Source organism: Podarcis cretensis, assembly GCF_951804945.1.
Source record: "Podarcis cretensis genome assembly, chromosome: 8".
NCBI lineage: Eukaryota > Metazoa > Chordata > Lepidosauria > Squamata > Lacertidae > Podarcis > Podarcis cretensis.
Genome location: NC_137177.1, coordinates 42,866,107 through 42,889,834, shown reverse-complemented (window position 1 = coordinate 42,889,834; position 23,728 = coordinate 42,866,107). Strand labels below are relative to the sequence as shown.

Below are 23,728 nucleotides of genomic sequence, written 5' to 3'. Positions count from 1 at the left end.
CCACTTCTGAAGGGCCAGCAATCCCAAACCACTCAAACTACCACTTTCTCCACATCTCTTTTGCCTCTAGAATGGGAAACAAGGTGCCGGGGTGTGTGTGTGTGTGTGTGTGTGTGTGTGTGTGTGTGTGGTTATTTGCCTTGTCAGGCGGAAGGGACAGGCATAGGAAGGAGACTCTGCTTGCTGACCCTTAGGGTGAGGGAAGCCTGTTGTTCACAAATGTGGAGAATTATTCACAATTAATAGTCTCTCAAACAAACTCCAGGGGACAAAATTGACTAAAACCTCCATTGATTTCTCTGTATAACAGAAATAGCTGCTATAGTTCTGAATCACAACAGAATCAATGCCCTCTGCTTTGAAATTAAAACATATTGAGCTTTTGTGGCTTGAACATAGAAGGGAATCGTTATTCCATGATAGATATAGAGGTTAAGCTTAAGCCCAGACATCTGAATTAATAAGCATCTATAAAAGTGTGACCCATAAATGGGCTGCACAGAACCCACGGGGGGACGGGGGGACGGGACCTGAAGAGATCTTAACTGATGACTAGTGTGGATTTCAACATTGCAAAATGCTACTACATCATGCTACAAACAGCAAAAACAAAGAACTGTGCCCAATTGAAATGTATAGTACCAAGCCCTAAATGGCTAGTGACCCAGGTACCTAAAAGAGCACCTTCCCCAATGTCAATCATCTCAGGCCCTGCAATGGCGAGGTGAAGCCTTGGTGGTGGTACTGTCACTGGGGCACCACCCAGCTGACATTGACGTGTGTGACAGGGCTTCTCAGTTGCAATTCATCTTTCAGCCTCACTGAATTTCATGAGGAATTTTAAAATATTTCTGTTTACTCAGGCATTTTATGCCAGAACCTGGCAACCCTGAAATTACCGGCAGAGAAATATGATGGTTTCAAATTGTTTTAGAATGTTTTCAACTGTTTCTAGAATTTTTTTAAAAAAATGATATTGATGTTGGGCTCCTTTGGGAGGAAGAGTGGGGTATAAATTGAATAAATGAGGAGGAGGAGGAAGATACTACTACAAGCAGTAGTTGTAGTTGTTTTAATTGAGGGGAAAACCCTACATACTTTTGATATTTTCTTTCTTGACCCATCCGTGCTTTCCGCTTCCTCGTGCTCCTTTGCTCCTTGAGTGAGATTTGTGTAGCTGACCAGCTTGCCAAGCAGGGAAGAGACTTTTGGCCGAATATCCAATTCCTCCTGCAAAGGAAAGACAAGATGGTGAGGTTTAGTAATGACAGTAAATACTTAGCATTTACAAAGGGCTTTCTGTGCTCAAGGCACTACATGTATATGACCTCAGAAATTGTTACAACAGCCTTTGAAGTAGACAAATGGGATTGTTTCCATATAATGGAGGGCACCGCTCCCCAACATGCCGCCTGCAGATTGATGAAGTCTCAGAGCTTGTTATTCTGCACGTTTCCTGCCAACAACCTTGGTCGGCAGAATTGGCACTACTACAGGTACCATGAGAAGACAAGACTTCCTGGAAAAGACCCTGATGTCACAAGGAGCACAAGGAGAAGGGGACGACAGAAGACAAGATGGCTGGACAGTGTGCTCAAAGCTATGAACATGAGTTTAACCAAACTGCAGGAGGCAGTGAAAGACAGGAGTGCCTGGTGTGCTCTGGTCCATGGGGTCACAAAGAGTCGGACACGACTAAATGACTAAACAACAACAACAACAACAGGTACCTCATAATACCCACTCCACATTTGTGTAAAGGTAAAGGGTAAAGGTACCCCTGCCCGTACGGGCCAGTCTTGACAGACTCTGGGGTTGTGCGCCCATCTCACTTAAGAGGCCAGGGGCCAGCGCTGTCCGGAGACACTTCCGGGTCACGTGGCCAGCGTGACATCGCTGCTCTGGTAAGCGGTCCCTATTTATCTACTTGCACCCGGAGGTGCTTTCGAACTGCTAGGTTGGCAGGCGCTGGGACCGAGCAGCGGGAGCGCACCCCGCCGCAGGGATTCGAACCGCCGACCTTTCGATCGGCAAGTCCTAGGCGCTGAGGCTTTAACCCACAGCGCCACCTGCGTCCCTTCCTCATTTGTGTAGCGTTCCTCAATTGTTTAGCATGGCAGTGCCTACACTTTCTAACGCCCTTCCTATTGAGATCAAGCGGGCAGCATCACTGCACGCTTTTCGATGCCTGCTAAAAACATTTCTGTTTAGACAAACCTACTCAGGTGCTTCGAAAGTTGAGGTAATTTAATCTGTTCTAGTATTTTTATTTTTGCATGTTTTAAGCAGAGTTGTATTTTTTTTTAAAAAAAGCAGCATATAAATTTTATTAAATATTGAATGAATGAATGAATTTAAACCAGAAAGCCACCCTCCTCTACCAGCCAAAGACCTCTCACACAGAAAGCATTCCTTACAGGTGGTTCTGACTTGCGCTGACTGACTGTTCTTGCATTTTTCCATACAGAATTACACAAATTATAATTGTGGCACAGGCCACAATAAATGTGTTAAGTTTTAAGGTGTCATAAAACTTTCTGCAGCAGACAAACACAGCTCTTCTCTGGAATTCAGTGGCAATTCAAAGTTCTTCTGAGTTGTCTATCCTGTTTTAGGTTTACTGACCCTTAATGTTTTTGATGATTTATTATTGTAAGCTGCTTCTAGTGTAACATCTGGCAGATACTTACAGCTGATAAAATGATCAAACGAAGAAGAACCAATAAAATAATGTTGTCTGCGTGGAGAATGACAGCAGGCTCCACAGTGTAACTTATCAAATTTGAAGCCAAGCAAAGATTTGAATAAAGATCTTCCCATTTCTGCCTTTGTTTCCCCTCACCAGTTCAGCCTGCAGGTAAACTCACTGATGTGGTCTGAAAGAATATGGGTGTATATATATGGCAGACCACACACACACATATATATATGCCCAGCTTGGAAGAATATGGGTAAAAGTATACTGCTGTTGCTAAGCAACTATATCATACACCCGTCACTGTAAGAGGCCCATGGGACAAGGAAGGCCTAGTCCCTCAGCAACCTTCCAGGCCCTGCTTCCGGAACTTTCTGCGGACATTACAAATAAAAATAAATGACTTATCTAGTCATACACACACACACACACTTCTGCAGCTGTAAGGAAAAACCTGCTTTCAGGATTCTACTCAGCTGCTTGCAAAGTAATAAGCATGCTCCTGGCCTTACCATCTTCCAAAAGACACTGGGAAAGTTGATAAGCACTGGGCCTCCAGTTTAAGTTTGATAAAATAAAACATGTCATGTTAAGAATAAATGTAATGAACCATTTCCAGAGGCATACCTGTGTTAATCTATTGCAGGAAAAAAGAAAAGAAAAAGAAACTGTTTTTATGTCATAATAAAACATGATAGTCTTTAAGGGGCCACAAAACTTTTAGTTGTTTCAATACAATTAAACAACTGTTAACCTATTTGGTTACATGTAGTCATGTAGTTTATGCTCTGGCTGTTGTGCACTGATTTCCTGCTCCTTTATTTAGCTCACCCCTTACCTTAAAATATTATTTGTTTGAATTCCTGTTTTTTACACTTTTATGTGCTTTTATACTACTGTTTTACTGGTTTTCGGTTGTATTTTTGTTCTAATGATATTGTTTATTTTTATGTCATACACCACTTAGAGACTTTAAGTGGTTTATCAATGCTTTTAAATAAATAAAAATATGGGCCTACTTTTAGAACTTTTACAACTTAATTCTCTCAGGCGCATCATCGCAGTACTGGCATCTTGCCTGTCAGTCTTTGATGCCACAAATGGGATTTGCAGAGGGTCCGGATGTTGGCTGAGAGGATCTGCTAAATGGACACCAAAGCATAGCTCAGCAAAAGAAGTTTGCTGGAGGGTTTGCTTTCAAGAAGCAAACTGACATTTGCTGAAAAAGCAAGCAAGTCGGCCAACCTTTCCCAACAGTTACCACAAAGATGTGTTTTTTAAAAAATACAATGCAACACACCCAAAACAAAAACAAAAGGGCCGACTGCTGGAGCCAAGTAGAACATTCCTCACAGCAAATGGGAAGCTTCTGAAGGAGCTAATGAACTGAGGAGAGGCCTGCTGAGGCAACCTCAGGAGACCTGAAGGGCCATCTCCATGGAAATGCTTTGTACAAAATGGAGCAACTCACTTGAAACCTGATGAAGCAGCTGCTTGCTATTTTTTAATATATATATATATATTTTAAAAGGCCTGGCAGGAGACTGAGGCATGGTTCTATAGAGACAGGCAGAAAACTACTCTCAACTTTTGTAGTAAAGTCAGTACCCAGAAGGTAGAGCAGCCATCTGGCAACATTTCTGCCCTGCATCCATATGCTTTGTCTCTTTCTGTAAATGCCCCCAACTCCAGCTAATGGAACTGTTTCAATTAGGGCTGCAATGTTTAACATATTAATCAGTTTACAGTGCAATACTGCCAGCTCAGAAGCAAGTCTCAGTGAGACTCACATCCAGGCAAGTGTCCATAGATTTGCAGCCTAAAAAACAAAAGTTAAAATCGAGGGGGGCAGTTTCAGTCAGCTAAATCAGATAGTCCCCCCCCAATCATCATCTTTAATACAAATACCAGAACTGCAGATTGAAAGCCCCACTTTAAAAATACATTTGCTGTTTTGTCTTGTATAGAAGAGGTATCCATGCCTAAGACTAGACCTGTTATGCCACAATGCATTTTTTAAAATTCAATCAAGTAAACAAACAAACCCTTGTGTGATTAATAGTTTTACATTTTCCCAATTCACTTGCAAATACTTCCAACATCGAAGGCCGACAGATGCCTGTAAACAACAGGTGAAAGTAATTTTTTTTTGTAATTATAAAAAAATGGTAAAGGAGCTTTAATTAAATTAAGATCTTTTTGCTGGGGTGTTTCAGTTACATTAGAGTGTTTTGCCAAAGAGCTTTTAATTAAATTAGTTCTTTCTTTTATTCATTGTACCAAATGAACACAAAGGAACCAGTTCCATAGCGGCCATGTTGTCCAAATAGCCCAGTTCTGTTTGCTCTGACTGATTTACAAGATTTCAAGTCTGCCTCTTTTAATGCTGGAGGTGCTGGGGATTAAACTTGGTAACATGGGCAAACAAAGAATGCCATCTACCACTGAAACATGAACCTTTGCTGGCATTAACAGTATCAAAGAAAAAGAAGTCAATTGAAACTTTCTATTGTGTTCTCTCTCTCACCAATAATTGCCTCACTAATGGGATATCAAGAGCAAAGGCACAAACCTGTGACGAGCCATTTCCCCAGGACTCATTTTGAGACATGACCACACATCCCTTGGCAGAAAGGTCACCGCATTCTCTTATTCAAACCTAACACAGGCAGAGGATTCTCCTCTGTGATGCAATACTGAAGGTTCTGGGTTGACAAGACTAATGCCAACAAGACATTACAGGGTTAGGCCTTGTCTTCTTTTTGAGGCTGCATTTTAAAATGAGGCATTCCAGACCTGTCAACAGCAACCTGGCTGGGGAAAACTGGAAATGCCTAATAAAAATTTCTGTGGACTAGTAACTGCTGGATTTCTTTGCAAGGCTGTTTCTCATTCACGCAAGTAACAGGACATTAGCTCCCCCCCCCCCCTTGTGCCAGGCGCTTGGAGTAGGTTATCTCTTGACTGCTATCCCAAGAAGAAAATGCTGCATTCTCACCAACCAGCTACTCCGAACCTCACACTGTCTGGATTTACAGTTCAGCCACAAAAACCCAGAAGGCCAAGGGTTACCCACCCCCTGCCCCCAAATACTAACCTGAAGAAATGACTTTCTTAAAAAAAAAAAAGCAAGTGAATGCTTTCTGTGAACTTCTGAAAAAGGAGCCGCAGCATACCATAGGAATTGATACTTTGAGGAATTTGAAACTTTGCCAGAAGCAAGGAGCGCATTGTTCTTTCTACAGACACTGGCAAATGAACTGAAATTTGCAACATGGCTTAAAGCTCTGAAACTTAGAGCAGACGAATGAGACTTTTAAAAATCTCACCTGGAAAAACTTAACCCAAAGGAACAGAACTGTTAACCCCTTGTGAAGTTTCCTGCCAAGCATACCCTTTTGAATTAATGTTTGCTAGGCCTATACCTTATGTGCAAATGTTATCTATCAATTTGTTCTGTGCAATCGCTGCCATCTTTATCGCTTCTCTTAACAGGTGAGCTTTTGCCGGAACGCCTTGTGCCTTGGTCGAGCCTCTGCATCCAGATGAGGACCCAGACGCCCAGACATCGCTCCAGCCTTGTTGGAAGGGACCCAAGATGCCCAACGCCCACCAGACGACCCGACGCCCGTGAGATGACCACCCTGCCTTCCTGCATCATGCTGACACTTTGCATGGCTCAAGAATCCAGCATGGATTGAAAGAGGACATTTTCTCATTTTCTTTTCTTTCCCTTTGCATATACAGTTTTTATAGAAGGTTGCAGGGCCCCTGGATAGCCTTACAACACCCCTGCAGAGGAGGGTATTTGTGTGGGATGTTAAATCAGGGAAATTGCACCCCACTTACACCCCAGCCTGCTTCCACCTGACCCTGTGCACAAATGGAATGAATCATCAGTTACAACCTCAATCATTCCATCACCGTATTACTGGCTGGCTTTGTGTCGATAAATCAAAGAGCGCCAGTGACAATCTGCAATCGTACGTTCCCAGCCCAAACCGTTACACCCGAGTCCACGCCAGGAACTTTTTCTGGCTGCATTGTGGGCTTCAGAAGGGAGGGGGGTATCTGCACGCATGCTTCGCCCCCAGATTATAGCGCTGGCCCAAGTATACCAGCCTGTACCTTCTTGGGACGAGCAGCCTGTGCCTTCCTGGGATGAGCCTTTTTGAGAAAAAGGCTGTCCAAAGATTAAGAGGGAGGAATGAAGGAAGGTGAGGACAGGTGACCTCACCTAGGCCCGAAGTCACCCCCCACCAAAGCAGGCTCAAAACTTCTCAAAGTTTTTCAAAATCATTTTCTCAGCAGCTAAGCATCAGAAACAGTCCGCTTGCTGTAACTAAAAAGATTGTAACAAAAGGTAGGGAACACAGTTCATTGTTTCTCAGGCCTTTCTCGTGCCTTCTGGCCTTGCTAAAGAACCACATTGCAACTTACTTTCTGTCCAGGAACCATGCCAGAACAAGAGATTGAAACATATCTGAATACTCTGAAACCCCTTTCCTGGGAAGGGTGCCAAGAGTCCAATAGTCCCAAGACAGCTTTCTGTACATGCTCAGAACCTCAACATGGGGCAGGACTCTGGAAGAAGGAGGAGAAAGGAGGAGGGAACTGGATGGGGTATATATGCTTGTGCACATGATTGTGAACTGGTGCATGCTTTTGTGAACTATCACACTTGCTCCTTCTACCAGTTCATGGATGGTAGAAATAAAAGCCTTTTCTCCGAAACTATTCCTTGAGTGTCTGTTAACTCCCACTTCCCTTTCCCAGGCGCAATATTTTTCCCACCTGAGGGCAAAGCCTCATAAGGCTACACTGTCAAAACTGAAGTTTGTTGCGAGTGCCGAGTGTTGTTTGGAGACCCCTATTCCCCTCACAGAGCTACAATTTCCAAAGTCAATCCAGTCAATCCAGCTTCTCAGTGGACTCTGGGAATTGTAGCTGTCTGAGGGTAATAGGGGTCTCTTAACAACTCTCAGCACCCACAACAAACTGCTCCCAGGATTCCCTGTTTAAAAGTAGTATGATACTGCTTTAAATGTATAGTGCAGATGGGGTCAGAATCAGCTTCCCACTCTTATGAGTAACATGGTTTAGGTGGGAACATGGTTTAGGTACCCCTAAGAAGCTGAAGAATGAACAAAAAGTCAAGGTTGATTTAAAATTATTATTATTATCATACCTCAAACAAAGCCAAGTTTCTGTCATAATAATCTCCTCCTTTGCCAGGATCAGAATTGTTGAGGAAAGGACTGCTTTCTTTATGGTTGCCATGGCCTGTGGAAAGAAAAGAAGATTCTAGATCATTTGGGGAAGAAGACAACCTCATAATTCTGAGAAAAGGAAGAGACATAATTGGCTCACTTTCATCGTTTCATTTTCTTTTTCCACCAGCCTGTGATCTTAAAATTGATGGCTTTCAGAAATTTATTACCATTGGAGAACTCAGCTGACAAATGTACATGTACATGTACATTTCTCAGCTGACAAATGTACATGCATGCATGCACACACACACACACACACACACACACACACACACACACACTGCAGAACATGCTGGGATGCTATCTAGTGCAGACTCTCACTACATGTGGAACGCTAGCCAGGACAGGGGTGAGAGGGGGTATCATTACCCTATAGAGGGGTGGACAACCATTTTCCTGTTGAGGGAGGCCACATGCTGGGGGAGAAGGCAGAAACAAAAGTGTTCCGGTCTTAAGCAATCTGAAACAAAGCCTGCTCACCTTCAATTTCTACCATCAGCTGCCCCAGATTAGAATATTCAGTCTTTTACAGGTCTATTCATAAATAATCCCCACTGCATTTGATGGGGTTACTGTCAAGTACAATTGTACCCTGGTTCTCAAATAGAATCCGTTCCGGAAGTCCATTCGACTTCTGAAAACGTTTGAAAACCAAGGCACGGCTTCCGATTGGCTGCAGGAGCTTCCTGAACTCAGTCGGAAGCCGCGGAAGCTATGCTGGACGTTCGGGTTCCAAAGAATGTTAGCAAACCGGAACACTCACTTCTGGGTTTGTGGCGTATGGGAGCCAAAATGTTTGAGTCGCAAGGCGTTTGACAACCAAGGTATGATTGTATACAGGTTATGTATGTTTTATTTATACAAAAGTTCAAAACAGTTATGGTCCTGGAAAGGAAGTGGAAGTAATCTTTTCCTCCTCCCTCAATATGTACAATTGGGGGTGGGGGGTAGATATAGCCCCTTCCAGTTTTTTATGAAACTACATGGAAAAAGAAGGAACACACAATTTAGAAAGCCAGGAAAATAGAAGCAGGAAAACAAAGAAGGAACACTTATGGAAAGGAAGAATGGGGCAGATTCAAGAGTCTCAAAGTAAGTTTTGGGGCTGAAAGTTGCCCACCTGTGCCCTACTTTATCTTTGATATGCCTTAAAGGTAAAGGAACCCCTGACCATTAGGTCCAGTCGTGGCTGACTCTGGGATCGCTTTATTGGCCGAGGGAGCCGGCGTACAGCTTCTGGATCATGTGGCCAGCATGACTAAGCCGCTTCTGGCGAACCAGAGCAGTGCACGGAAACACCGTTTACCTTCTTGCCGTGCTTTCGAACTGCTAGGTTGCCAAGAGCAGGGACCGAGCAATGGGAGCTCACCCCATCACGGGGATTCGAACTGCCAACCTTCTGATCAGCAAGTCCTAGGCTCTGTGGTTTAACCCACAGCACTGCCTGTGTCCCTTGATATGCCTTAAGTTTCACCCAAATATCCCCTTTTGGGAAAAATGGTAATGACAAAACACTTTCAGGGAAGCTTGCCTGGCATCACTGATCTTCAATTTGAGAAAGCTTTTATAAACTTTACCCAAAGCTCAGTTTGAAAAACACAGGTCTGGGTGTGAGACTTTATGTCCAACAGAAAACAGGGCTTAAGAAATTGAGTCCACTGAGGAGCAGGCAGAGGAAAAGCTAGTCACCCCACACCTGCTGTGCCTCCCCTGAAACATCCTACACATAGAAACGAGTACATCTAGCATTACCCTTTATATGCTAGTTTTCTATGTGCAGTGATGAGTGGTAGCAGGATGAAGGAAAAAGCAGACATGAGAACCCCCAACAATGGAACAGCCAAGAAATAAAGCTTACCAACTCACTGAATGAGCACAGTTCGACCCTTATTGATTGCACAATTACATAAAAATCATGCACAATTCTGATATTTTGACATTACTTCAGGAGGTGGCTGTCCCCTGCCACAATTAAGGGAAACAAGTGGACAGAAAGCAGCAAGAGAGAAAGAAAACAGTTGTGCTAAATAACTTCCAGACTTTTTTTTTTTAAGGAAGGGATACATAATATTCAAAAACTTAACCTAACTGTGGCAAAACTAATGACATTTGGGGCCCACCAGTCTTGACAAGTTTCCTTGCACAGTCATCTCACAGGAGTCACATGCCAAAGAAGAATTTTTATTTTTATTTTTTACAGCAAAGTTAAAAGGCTGTGCTAAGGACAACAATTTACCCAAAATGACATTTTGTCAACATTTTCTTTGACGTTACACTTCCTCCTTGCTTTTACTTGTCTTTAAACCTAATTTAGCGATTATTATTATTTATTATATTTGTTAGCTCCTTGTTGCCAAGAGACTTACAACAATTAAAAAAAACAAATACATGGTGATATTGAGATATTCATATAAAAGCACAAACAGTTCACAAAAATATGCAAAAAAACCACATCTCTAACAGCTGCAGGAAGCTTTGGCAGCAAGTTAGCAGCAAAATCATCCTCGTCTATTAAAAGCCTGGTGGGAAAAACTTTTTTACCTGGTGCCCAAAAGTTGTCAGTGAAGGTGCCAGGTGAACCTCACTGATGGAGATCCACAATCCTATGAGGCTGTGATATGAAGTTGCTGTGGCAGCCAAACCAATCCAAATCTTTCCTGGGATCACACCAGCAGGGCAGAAGTGGAGTGGAATTCTCGCACTTTCAGTGGCATTTTTAAAAAGTATTTTCCACCTCACTGTTCCCAATGGGAGGGAATAGGAAAACACCAGTCCTAGAGACAGCATACTTATCTTCTTCTGGGTGCCCGAGGGGTTTTAGTTGCACCCTGATGTACTCCAAACACTCTCTCAGAACACCCTCTTTCCCCATCTCTGCTCTAGCATTGACAACGGCCCTTCCTGCAGTGGCCAGGAGGAGACTTCGAGAGCAGACCTCTTCCTCTATCCACAGAGGGAGATCCACAAAATCCTATGGCCCCTGAGTCAGATTGCTCTGGAAAACACTTCAATAAGTACTAATACTTCTCAGAATGTGCCACCCTGCAGCATACATCCCATTGACTTTAAAGGATATGTAATTAATGTTAAAAACAACTTGCATTTGGAATTGCACCTGTTATGAAGGGCTGTACCAAGAATTGTAAGAAAATCTTGATCAAAAACTTTGAAATTCCAACTTCAGCACAAATTTGAACTTCTAGCTTTAAGTTTTTGTTATAAGGAAAATCAAAGTGACCCAGAAAAACCCAGCCCAGCCCAGCCCAGCCCAGCCCAGCCCACTCACTAATTGACTTAAGGGCTGCCACTCTTCAGTCAGTCTCAGTTACACATCTAAAATAAAGGGGTGAAAACAGTGGCCTGCTTTACTGAGATAACAAATGTGAAGAGCCTAGAATGTTTTCTGGTGCAAGTATTATACAAATGCTGATAAATTATAGGGGAGCTCTGCAACTTTAAATGTAGATTTCAGTCTTTCAAATCCACTCTTTGTCACTAAACCTGGACTTTGCTCAATTTGAGTCCCACCAGCTGTGTCCAAATTTCAAAATAATATTTTCAGAAATCGCAAGATTAAAAAACAACAGTAGTAACAGCGATCTGTACACCCAACTAGCCAGCTGGCACGGGATCCATTCTGCCTCACAGATAATTATTTTCAGAGTTAAGAATTAAAGCTACTTTGATATGCCTTAAAGTGCTCACTGGAAGGACAGATTGTAAAGCTGAGGCTCCAATACTTTGGCCACTTCATGAGAAGAGAAGACTCCCTGGAAAAGACCCTGATGTTGGGAAAGATTGAGGGCACAAGGAGAAGGGGACGACAGAGGACAAGATGGTTGGACAGTGTTCTCAAAGATACAAACATGAGTCTGACCAAACTGCGGGAGGCAGTGGAAGACAGGAGTGCCTGGCGTGCTCTGGTCCATGGGGTCACGAAGAGTCTGACACGACTAAACGACTAAACAACAACAACAACATAAAAAAGAGAGTCAAGTTTCCCATTAGCTTCTACACAGTAGTATCTTTACTTGGTTACTTAGTTATAGAACCTGATACTCTGAATTTGTTTGCTATACAAACAAAAAAACCCTGCAATCTATTCAGGATTGTTTTAGATGGCTCTGGGCCAGGAGAAATTATGCTTGCCTGCTTCCAAATGAAATACAAGGAGGAAATGGAACCTTCGACTATTAAAGTAGAATAGCAGTATAACTGCTAATAAAGAAATATCTTGCCCTCCTTTTGATTGGATGATTTCTAAACCTGTCAGCATTCTGACTGATTGTGGAAATGGCATAACAGGAGGCCCCATCCCACGTAGTCATCAAGGCAAAATTTCAGACATCCTCACAAAAAGCTGAAGTATTCCAGAGAGGCAGAGTAGAATTCAGGCATGCATGATCTAATCTGTTTGTTTGTTTGTTTTTTGTTTACAAGGTTCACCAGCTACAGCCAGATGCAATGGTGAGACAAGCAAACATATGTAAACTAAAAAGTATTGAACACATTGCCTCTGAGCTCATGCTCAACTCAGGAATTGGTGTTCAGTACCAGAACAAAGCTCACAAGTTTGTTCACAGACAAATCTACTCCTGGTTTCTCCAGCTCGCCGGACATAATTCTGCTTCAGCAGCTTCATTTAGGGGGTGGGGGGGTGGAGCATTTTAGTTGTTGCTGTAGATCAGGGGTCAGTAAACTTTTTCAGCAGGGGGCCAGTCCACTGTCCCTCAGACCTTGTGGGGAGCCGGACAATATTTTGGAAGGGAAAAAATGAACGAATTCCTCTGCCCCACAAATAATTCAGAGATGCATTTTAAATAAAAGCACACATTCTACTCATGTAAAAACATGCTGATTCCCAGACCATCCACAGGCAGGATTGAGAATGTGATTGGGCCGGATAAGGCCCCTGGGCCTTAGTTTGCCTACCCATGCTGTAAAGAAATTGGAAGTCAGAGAGCCTTGCCAGAGAACCTACTGAAAATCACAGAGATCTACCAGTAGACTCTGATAAGAACATAAGGAGAGCCCTGCTGGATCAGGCCAGTGGCCCATCTAGTCGAGCATCCTGTTCTCACAGTGGCCGACTAGATGCCTATGGGAAGCCCCCCCCCCCCGAGTAGGACCTGAGAGCAGCAGCGCTCCTCCTGCCCTCCCAGCAAGTGGCATTCAGAGGCATGCTGCCTTCGAGAGGGGAGGTAGAACAGAGCCTTATCCTCTATGAATTTGATTCTCTTTTAAAGCTATCCAAGTTGGCGGCCGTGACTACACATTCTGGAAGTGAATTCCTTAATTTAATTGTGTACTCTGCAAAGTTCTTTATTGTCACGTAAATTCTGGACCATACATCTGCAGCAACCCTCAGTTTCAAGCATTTTAACTGCAAGTTTGCTGATTTATAACTTACCTGAACCATCTAACCAAAAGTTGTTTAATACCCCTGTTCATGAGGAATTTGTTGAAATATTTAACTTTGTACTCGCAGAATTATTCAGAGTTTGGGTAATGTAAGAACAGGAACTATCTGACTGCAGGATATTGCTCCATAAAGATATACAAATTTATTCCAAAAATATATGGTTATACAAGCAGTGTTAAATATAATGAACTATGGATATTTTTAAATAGTTTTATTCACTAGTCCATTTTGACAACTACTAGAGGAACGACTGAGCTTGCATTTGCCAATGGGTAGGTCAATGTGGGTGGTGTTTGATGGTTGTCTGTCAGTCTCGGATCATGACTGATACACATGGGGAATATATTATTTCTTATTTCAACTGAGCAGACTTCAAATCATCCTTGCCTCAATTCTGGTGGCATAGCAGCTGGCAGTTGGCCAGAAGGTGCTCATACATGCTGCCTTTGGCACCTGTACATCAGAGGCAAGCTGTAATAGTCGGTCAAAACAGTTCTCTGTATGAGCACCCTGTAGCATGCTATTATCAGATCTGCTGCCAACCACCAGAGAGTGGCTCCCAAGTGTTGAAATATAAGGCTCTAGCCTTTCCAATGTTCAGCTGTAAATGGTATTCATCATACCTGTTAAGAATTAATAGCATCAATCATTTTTGATGTACTTACTCTGACCCACTTGCACAAGGTTTGCAACCTACAGGTTGGGAAATACTGTATTATAGGAAATGCAGCCAGGTTAAAGTGTTTGAGGGCTAGTAGCCTGTGTATGCTTATTTACAAGGTGGCCTTTGATGATATGTGGTTCTCTGTCTAAACATGTGCTTTCTCTTTGCTCTTTTCAAATCACTCCCATAAGTTCCAAATTCCTCCACTGTCAGCTCCAGAGTCAAAAGGTTTAAAGTCAAGTTCACAGCAAGGACATCCTATTTTAATCTCCATCAATATGTTGATTTGGGCATTGCAGACAGCACATTAGATGAATTGTTATATTCTCAGTGGGAGTACATTACTACCCTGGCAGAAACATTCATTAATCAAGATCAGCTTCAGTTAAATATCTGACTAATCTGCACATTTCACAATTGCTTCAGCTCATAAAGCTTAAAAGTTAACACGTTTCAAGGCCAGCTCCCCTTGTATTTGGATAAATGCTTTGTAACCGATTAATTTTTTCAAGCAAAAAAAATCATGACTTTCTTATGTAATGGTGTGGTTTTTTTTCCACTATTCCAGCTGTCAGGTGTTATTTAACTTCTCCAGACACTCAACAGGAAAACCACCTTAAAAGCATCCAGCTAAACTTGCAAATACAAGAGAAACAAGACAACTGTGTGTTCACAAGTCGTGAAGTCATTCATCTTCAAGCACCTTCAGCTGTCTTCTATACAAGCGTTCTAAGAATATGCAGGGTGAAATGAGCATGAGGAGCGTGTAAGCTTTGTGGAGTGCTGGCAGCTGCCCAGAAAGGATTCACTTTTTACCATCCCACCTCCAAAGACATTGGCGTCTTTAGCAATTTTCATTTTTAGAGCCAATCTCAGGACTAGCCTTTAGCATGCCTCACATGATATATTACAAGGCCAGGGGGCACACTGGCAACTAGACCATATTTGGGGAAGGACCATAGCTCAACAGTAAAGTTTGCATGCAGTAGTACACAAGTTCAATCCCCGGCATCTCCAGATTTCACAGAAAAATGTATTGCTTATGGGTTGCAGTCAGCTAAGTTATACTCACAGCAGATCCACTGAAATTAATGGACCTAAGTTAGTCATATCGTTTAATTTTGATGGGTCTTGTCCTGAGCATGACTAACAACCCTGTTCTCATTTGTTTCAGCATTTTAAAAGCTGCCTTTGTAAAACTATGAGAGGTGGCAAAATGTAAAGAATGAATTGTACAAAGCATATTTGCTTCATACCTTTGGAGTGGCTGGGATTCCCTATTGGGCACACACTCCATGGCAAACTCGGATTTGTTGACATGGAATGTGTGAAAAGGTCGTTTGTGACTCACTTTCCCATACCTTCCTATAACAAGGGTTAAGCCAACTTCAGTCAATGATTCCAGCTGCAACATATGTAAGTTCTCCAAAGCGAGCTGACGTCAAGAGTTTGATCTTCATTAGCAATATTGAATTTTGCTTCAGAATAGACCAATCAATTACTGGAAGCCTGAGGCATTTGTGTCTTAACTTTAGGAAATGCAGTTGCCAACACATGGGCAAATCATTTGCCTTTTGCCTTTTTAAAAAAAGGATTATTAAACACAACAGAATTTCATTTGAGGAATTAAGGGCTACCTCACATGGTTTGTTATTACAGTATTACCTAACCAAGCCCAAGACTTGTGACCTCTCTCTCTTGAAAATATTTGAAAAATTTATGCAATAGCCAAAAGTAACTCAACTAAAATATTTGACTGGGGCTGAAAAATAATAATTCATATGCCATTAAGTGTATTTTGGTTGCAATCCTACACCTACTTACCTGGAAGCCCCATTAAATGTAACGGAACTGAGTTCTGACTTGACATGTAACGTATAGCTATGATTGAGCTGTTCAGGATGGTTTAAATGCTAGATTTTTTTTAAGTTAAAGGTTTTTCAGGGCACACTGCCGTCACAAGGCACTTTACAACTGGAGTATGAAGATGGGAGATCAGGAACTACTGGCAGATCTCTGAGTGACTTGGAATACAGCAAAAAGAATTGGCCTCCCAACAATGGGTCCTTAACAATGGCAACAAAAACAATTGCCCCCCCCCCAAAAAAATTATACTGCTGCAATGAAGAAAGCTTGGGGTGGGGTAGAGAAGAGAGGAAATTTCGTGCAGTAATAAGACTGTAAGCTCCATTACTTTCTGGTGCTCAAAAGAGACTTTGGGACTCAGGAATCTTTCCTTCTAAGTGAATGTCTTTTACACCATGCTCTAGTTCGTGCATCTGGAGCAGGCATCCCCAAACTCGGCCCTCCAGATGTTTTGGAACTACAACTCCCATCATCCCTAGTTAACAGGACCAGTGGTCAGGGATGATGGGAATTGTAGTCCCAAAACATCTGGGGGGAAGAGTTTGGGGATGCCTGCTCTAGAGGAAAGATCTAACAAGCCTTAAGTCTGTCCAGGGCTGGTTTACAAGATTCTTAAAACACACGAAAATGTAATTACAACACATCACAACAGCAGCTAAGGATTTTTCCAAGTGAATGACAATTCAACCAAACACAAGCTTGAATAAATGTGTCTACAAAACATTCAGACAAGTTCAAAGCTTTAATATTATTATTTTGATAATCATAATTGATTATTTATATGTCACCTATCTATCTGGGTGCCACTCTGGGCGGCTTCCAACAAATTAAAACATCATACACAGTTTAGGGTGATTGAATGTATTTTAAGATACAGTAGTCCAATAGGCTACCCTTGCATTATATATTGAAGGCACTGAAAACTAGCAGCATGTTTATTTTAGCATGTCTAAAGAACTGTGCTCAGCACATGCAGAAGTTATTTACAACTTCAATTTTAGATCTGGCAGGTATCATACCCATTCCAATTGCCCAATTACAGAATCACTGAATTGTTAAGTTGGAAGGGACCCCAAGCTTCATCTAGTCCAAGTCCCTGCAATGCAGGAATCACAGTTAAAGAATCCCTGACAGATGGTCTTCCAACCTCTGCTTTAAAATCTCCAGTGAAGGAGAGCCCACCAACCTTTGAGGTGCATTGTGTTCAATACACACGCTATAGCTAATTTTCTGAAATGAAGCATTTCCAAAAATGGGAACGAAAAACAAAAGGAATCAATAACTACCCATTTCAAATGCTGCCACCTGAAGGATTCTACAAGAGAAACAACTCTGCTTCAGAAAGAAAGAAAGAAAGAAAGAAAGAAAGAAAGGAAGGAAGGACCAAACCACAGAAATATTACAGGTCCCAAATCAAGGAATACCTACCCCTCAGCAAGAACCCTTTGCCTTTCTCTGCAACGGGGCTCACCATTCTACTTCTCCTTCCAGTCCTTTAGACCACATTTAGCACCAGGTATTTGTGAAGCACCAGGGTGCCAAGAACAAAAGCAAAACAGATTCAGTTGTGTACTTCCCGGGAATGGACACCAACAGTCTCTGACTACCGGCTGCACAGCTGCATGGTATTGATCAGCCAAGCACACTACATAGGGCTCCAGATCATCAGGCGAAATCAAAACCAATATGACCCTGATGGTGTAACCCCTCCAAGCCTCACTGCCAAACATGAGCTACAGTGGTACCTCGGGTTAAGTACTTAATTCGTTCCAGAGGTCCATTCTTAACCTTATACTGTTCTTAACCTGAAGCACCACTTTAGCTAATGGGGCCTCCTGCTGCCACGCTGCTGCCACATGATTTCTGTTCTCATCCTGAAGCAAAGTTCTTAACCCGAGGTACTATTTCTGGGTTAGTGGAGTCTGTAACCTGAAGCGTATGTAACTTGAAGCGTATGTAACCCAAGGTACCACTGTATTAAAGAAGATGACAGAAGATGTTTCAGTGGTCACTGAAATCTAAAGCCTTGTGGCAGTGGTGGCTAGTACCCATTAAGACAAGCAGGGTGGAAGGCAGAGATGCAGTCAGAGCCAACAACAGCTTATTCTATTTTTGCCCCCCCCTCCCTATTGTATTATATAATGGCAGCACCAAGACAAGGGAGGAGGAAGGAAGCTGGCAGGCAGGTGGGGGGGTTGGCTGAGAACAAACTGAGGTTGGTGGGGTAGTGGTCGCTTGCCCTAATAGACCAGCACCTACTGCCTTGTGGTATGCAGAAACAGCACACCTACAGTGCAAATAAATCCCTTTCTGAATGGTGATAGCTCCCAGATAAAGATAAAATTACATTTTACAGATAACAGAAAGATGCAAGTGCACACAAGCCAAGAGGGTTATGCTTTCCAAAGCAAGACAACCAATTTCCCCCCCCCCCCCAAAGCTTACAAACCAAAGAATGATAATGGCGGAGAATAGAGGGTTGGGGAAAGATACAGGACAACCTTGTGATTTGGTAAAGGATGTTCACAAGTGCCCAGAGCACACCCTCTGCATGCATTAGGGCTCAGCTTCAGTCTTTGGTATCTTCAGCTGAAATTATATCAAGTAGCAGAGCTAGGTAAAGAAGAATCCTTCTGCCTGAGCCTTTGGAGAGCCACTGTGTATTACAGTAGATGCTAATGGAAAGGCAGGACTCAATACAACACCACTTCAGAAGGTCTTCAGGAGTAGCTGGAGATCTCTAAGAAAACAAATCCCAGTTTCCTAGGCTTCCTTGGAGAAGCTACAAATAGTAAGACAGCTACAAAACAAGTCAAAATTGCCAATATAGGCGTGTCCTTAGGTTTAAACCATTGGCAAGTCATTGGGGTACGGAACCTGTGGTCCTCCAGATCTGAGTTCTCCAGTCTTGGACTCCAACCCCCATCATCCCCAGCCATCATGGCCAGCTGTCAGGAATTATGAAAGCGGCAGCCCAACAGCATCTGCAGGGGAAAGGTATTTCCTTTCTTTCTTTTTGGGTGGCTAATCCTCTGCTGAGCATTTTGCCAAACCATCACCAAGGAGAGGCGGCTCCTTCTGGTCAGTCAAGCAAGAAGAATGCTGAAGAGTTGAGCAATAATTTGGGGGGTGGGGAAGAGGACACATGCATATACTCATCAACTGGGCTGATGTTTTATGGCAAAACCTGTGGCCATCCAGATGTTGATGAACCACAACTCCCGTCTTCCTTGACCACCGGCTAGGCTAGCTTGCGCTGGAGTCTAGCAACATCTGAGTCTAAGAGCCCTGCTTTGTTGTTGTTTAGTCGTGTCCGACTCTTCGTGACCCCATGGACCAGAGAACGCCAGGCACTCCTGTCCTCCACTGCCCCCCGCAGCTTGGTCAGACTCATGCTGGTAACCTCGAAAACACTATCCAACCATCTCGTCCTCTGTCGCCCCCTTCTCCTTGTGCCCTCCATCTTTCCCAACATCAGGGTCTTTTCCAGGGAGTCTTCTCTTCTCATGAGGTGACCAAAGTATTGGAGCCTCAGCTTCACGATCACAAGAGCCCTGCTAAATCAGGTCAAAGGCCCATCTAGTCCAGCATCCTGTTCACACAGTTGCCAACAAGATGCCCATGGGAAGCCCACAAGCAGGACCTTCGGCACTCCCCACACTTGTGATTTCCAGCAACTGACATTCAGAGAAATTCTGCCTCGTAACAGTAAAGGCCTTCGTGGCTAGCATCACCTGATGGCCTTATGTTCCATCAGTTCATCTAATCCTTTTTTAAAGTCATCCAAGTTGATGGATGAATATGGGCTGTGAAGACCTACTTCCTCTTCCAGCATTCAGCTTCCTTGAATGTTCACGGGTTCTAGCATTATGAGGGAGAAAATCTTCTCTTTCTCCACAGCTGGCACAATCTTATACACCTCCTTAATGTCCCTTGTTATAATTTGCTGGGCCACAGCATACCCACTCCTGTGTTTAAAGGTATACACATTTTAGGGAGCCTAAGCCAATGAATGGCATCCAAACCAAAGTCATGCAAATAAGCCCATTACCAGACTGCCTGCCCATCCATGCCAACATTGCAGAGTGCAATGCAAGGTGTCAACTTGGCTTGTTTGGCTGCTATCCATGCTATGACCATGCAGGTTTTATGTGACACTCTCTGGCATCTTCCTAAAGTAATAACAATCATAACAGCTTTTGTACATCTAGGCTGGTTGCCAGAAAGCTATTTAAGTTTGCCACAGAAGACAGATTTAGGGGAGTGCACTAGGCATGGAGCCTTTGGGACGCCACAACTATGATGTTGAATGAAAGATGAGACACGGGAGGGTGAATTTTGGCATCGCTGAAATTTGAGGCGCCAAGGTTTGCCGCTGGCTGTAGACCATCAGACAAGTGAATTCCATCAGACATGATGTTGCTATCAAAAGCTACCAGAATGTGGAAGAATACAAAAGCGATTCAACCACAGACTTGCCAGCTCTTGCAATTTAAGACTTCAAGGATGATCTCATTTTCACCCAAGTAAACCAGGTTAGCAAAGGCTAACTTGAATTACTTGAATGCACAAACCAGCCATCAGAGTTCCAACACCACAGACATAATTTTTGCATCAGTACCGTATAAATACACAATACTTTTTGATGAAGACAGTTCACACATTCAATGCTTGTGGCAAAGAAATCAAGTGATAGACAAGCATGTTGGAGCTGGTTCTGGAATGCTGCATCATGCAACACAAATGTGCCTTAGCAGGGGGCGGGGGGACAGACACTGCATGCCTGCTGTGAGCCCCACCTATAGGAGAAGCATGGACCACTCTAGCCAAAACATCACTCAATCTCCTCCTCATTTTCCCCAAGAAGCAACAGGAGTTTTGCAAATATTGGATAGGGCAACTGCAATTAACATGCTGGAGTCTCTCTCTCTCTCTTTAACACAACACATTCTTGGGCTCCTATTTCAGCAATTTAAACTATGCAACAGCAAGCCTCAACAAGTTAGCCCTCTTGGAGAATTAACACAGCTCAGCAAAACAAACGCCTTGTTTTTGAAATGTGAATATGAGGTGAGGCTTTGATCACACAAAACTTGCATCCAGATGTATAGACAGACAGACAGACACAACACCTCACTTCACACAGGCCTTGTTTCCTGCAGAGAGCTAAATCCCCTGCCATGTGAGAAGTACAGCATGAGCATTCATTTTTGTCCTGAAAACACTAACATTGGGAGGTTTCCATGTGCATGAAACACAATGGCTTTAAGGCCACTGCAAGAAACTAATCCTCATTGTAGTCTTCTCCTTTGGCAGCTATGCCTCTTGGACAGAAATTTCTACAAAGGTCTCATTAGTTTATATGGCTAGCGATGGGGGAGCTGATGATGACTGAGGCATGGAAAAACATAGTGTACTGAATGGGACAGATTGCAGTGGCCTCTCTAACCAGAAAGTGGTCCAAACTGATAAATCAAGGGAAGGACCTGAAATATCACTGCAGGTGGCTACATCCCTCAAATCCCCCATGACTGCTGATAACTCCAGGATTGACTGCTGAATACAAGCCTATTTGTGTAGACAAAACAAGGCACATAAAAACTATGCATGAAGGGTGTTTGAAAACTGCAGAAGAACTCCTGAAAAATCCCTACATGGGTACATTGGACACCTTTGCTCATGTGTATGGATTTGGTAATTGTAGGTAAAGGTAAAGGGACCCCTGACCATTAGGTCCACTTGTGACTGACTCTGGGGTTGCGGCGCTCATCTTGCTTTATTGGCCGAGGGAGCTGGCATACAGCTTCCGGGTCATGTGGCCAGCATGACTAAGTCACTTCTGGTGAAGCAGAGCAGTGCATAGAAATGCCATTTAGCTTCCCGCCGGAGTGGTACCTATTTATCTACTTGCACTTTGACATGCTTTCGAACTGCTAGTTGGCAGGAGCTGGAACCGAGCAACGGGTTCCAGTTGCGGGGATTCGAACCGCCGACTTTCTGATTGGAAAGTCCTAGGCTCTGGTTTAACCCACAGTGCCGACTAAATGGTTGGGAACAGGGTGTTTTAAAAAGCAGATTTTCCAACTACACAAATTCCCCTAAGATATCCCACACTAAAAAAAAGAAAGAAAATTATATGACATAATTAGGCTAGCAGGCTAGAGGTCCTCAATCCCAATCAAATCCTTTAAATACAACAACAACCTACAAAGCATCCTGTGTGCAAAGAATAAGAACACACACAACAGAAACCAGAACATTTCATCATCTAGCCCAGTGGTCTTAAACTGCTCTAGACTTGAGACTCACCTCTGATTCCCAATCTGCAAAATGTACATTTTCACTCTTGATTTATAAACAATTGTACATTTTCACTCTTGATTTATAAACAGTGCTAGCAATGCATTACTATTCATTCTAAAATGGCAATTCACAAAGCACTATTCTTAGTTTTGCCTTAGCATTAGTACTAAATGAAAGCCAGTGATGCTGACATTTGATCTTAACTGAAAGACCAAGAAGTGATTGACAGACTCACAATTTCAGTCTGACACCTGGGCATGTTTCTTCTAGGATTTATTATTATTATTATTATTATTTTAGGGTTACATGGTTGGTACCAAATAGCAGGAAGCAGATGACAGCATCAGTTACCAATTCTGGGTATCATTTACTAACCAAAATCCTACACTTTTGTGATGTTAGTTACTGAAAGAGTACTTGCATCACATTAGAGCTCAGTGAATTGTTTCTGGAACTCATATCTTAATTCCAGAGATTGTGTACAGCGTATAGTGACTGTATCCACTATATACCCTCAGAATTTTGGGTGGAAATAGGAACCAAAACTTGTAATTTACTGTTTTGCACATTGCTTAACAACTCCTTTGATATAGGCAAATTTTATTGTTTGGCCTTTATAAAATAATAAAAAAATAAATTGTGCAACAGTTGGAACTATGTCAGTGGAATTTTCTTACTAACCTCTCAATCAGTTTCAGCATTTTTTAAATGCCTCCAATGTCTTAACAGTCAAAATTTGTAAAATTTCTTCCTGGCATTGAGGTTTTTCATTAAAGCAACTGAACATATCTATAAGGTATGCCAATCTTAAAAGGCCACATTTATGAGTTGTCAAATAAAAAAAGCATTTATTTCTCAAAAACTTCACAACTTCATGCTGAATCATGTGATCACTTTTACGTGGAACAACAGTTTTGTGTTCAGAACCCATTTCTTTGCTGAGAACTTCTATCCAGAGTTCTAGCTTTAATTTTCAATTTCTGCATGTTTTCCTAGAACAGAATTAAGGATTTCACTCATGTTTGGTCCAGCCATACTGAGCTGGCTTGCAACATGGTGGTGGCAGCTTTGTTGCAACCCACCTGGTGTGGCCTCAGGACCCACCTGTGGGTCCCAACTGACAGGTAGAAGACTATGACTAGCCCATGCCAGCATATAAACAGAACAAACACCCTGAACAGGAACATAGGAACATAGAAAGCTGCCTTATACAGAGACAAGCCATTGATCCATCTAGCTCAGTGCTCCACTGTCTGGCAGCAGCTCTCCAGGGTCCCAGGAAGGGGTTTCCCCAGGGATTGAACTTGGGGCTTTCTGTATGCAGAGCTGGTGCTCTACTACTGAGCCCCAAGCTTGTAAGACTTTGCAAAAAAACAACAACCCCAGAATGCTTGGTTTGCCATGCTGCAAATAAATCTATCCTGTTAAGGTAGAGAACATTATCAACAAGTAAAAACACTTAAGATTTTTTATTCCAAGCACAGAAGTCCCACCAACATACACAA

General features: G+C 42.8%; 1 protein-coding gene across 2 annotated transcripts in view; it reads right to left on the bottom strand.

Annotated features, from left to right (window-relative positions):
- The window catches only part of SLC12A4 (solute carrier family 12 member 4), a 63,673-nt gene that overhangs the window by 27,997 nt on the left and 11,948 nt on the right, over window positions 1-23,728 (bottom strand). Inside the window, exons 2-3 of one of the 2 annotated variants that reach the window (XM_079989325.1) lie at window positions 7,884-7,978; window positions 1,099-1,230 (exon numbers count right to left, since the gene is read on the bottom strand). In XM_079989325.1, coding sequence (XP_079845451.1) covers window positions 1,099-1,230; window positions 7,884-7,978 — 227 coding nt within the window. Of the gene's footprint in view, window positions 1-1,098; window positions 1,231-5,267; window positions 5,359-7,883; window positions 7,979-23,728 lie in introns of those variants that run through there. The other variant, XM_079989326.1, reaches the window with a different exon arrangement.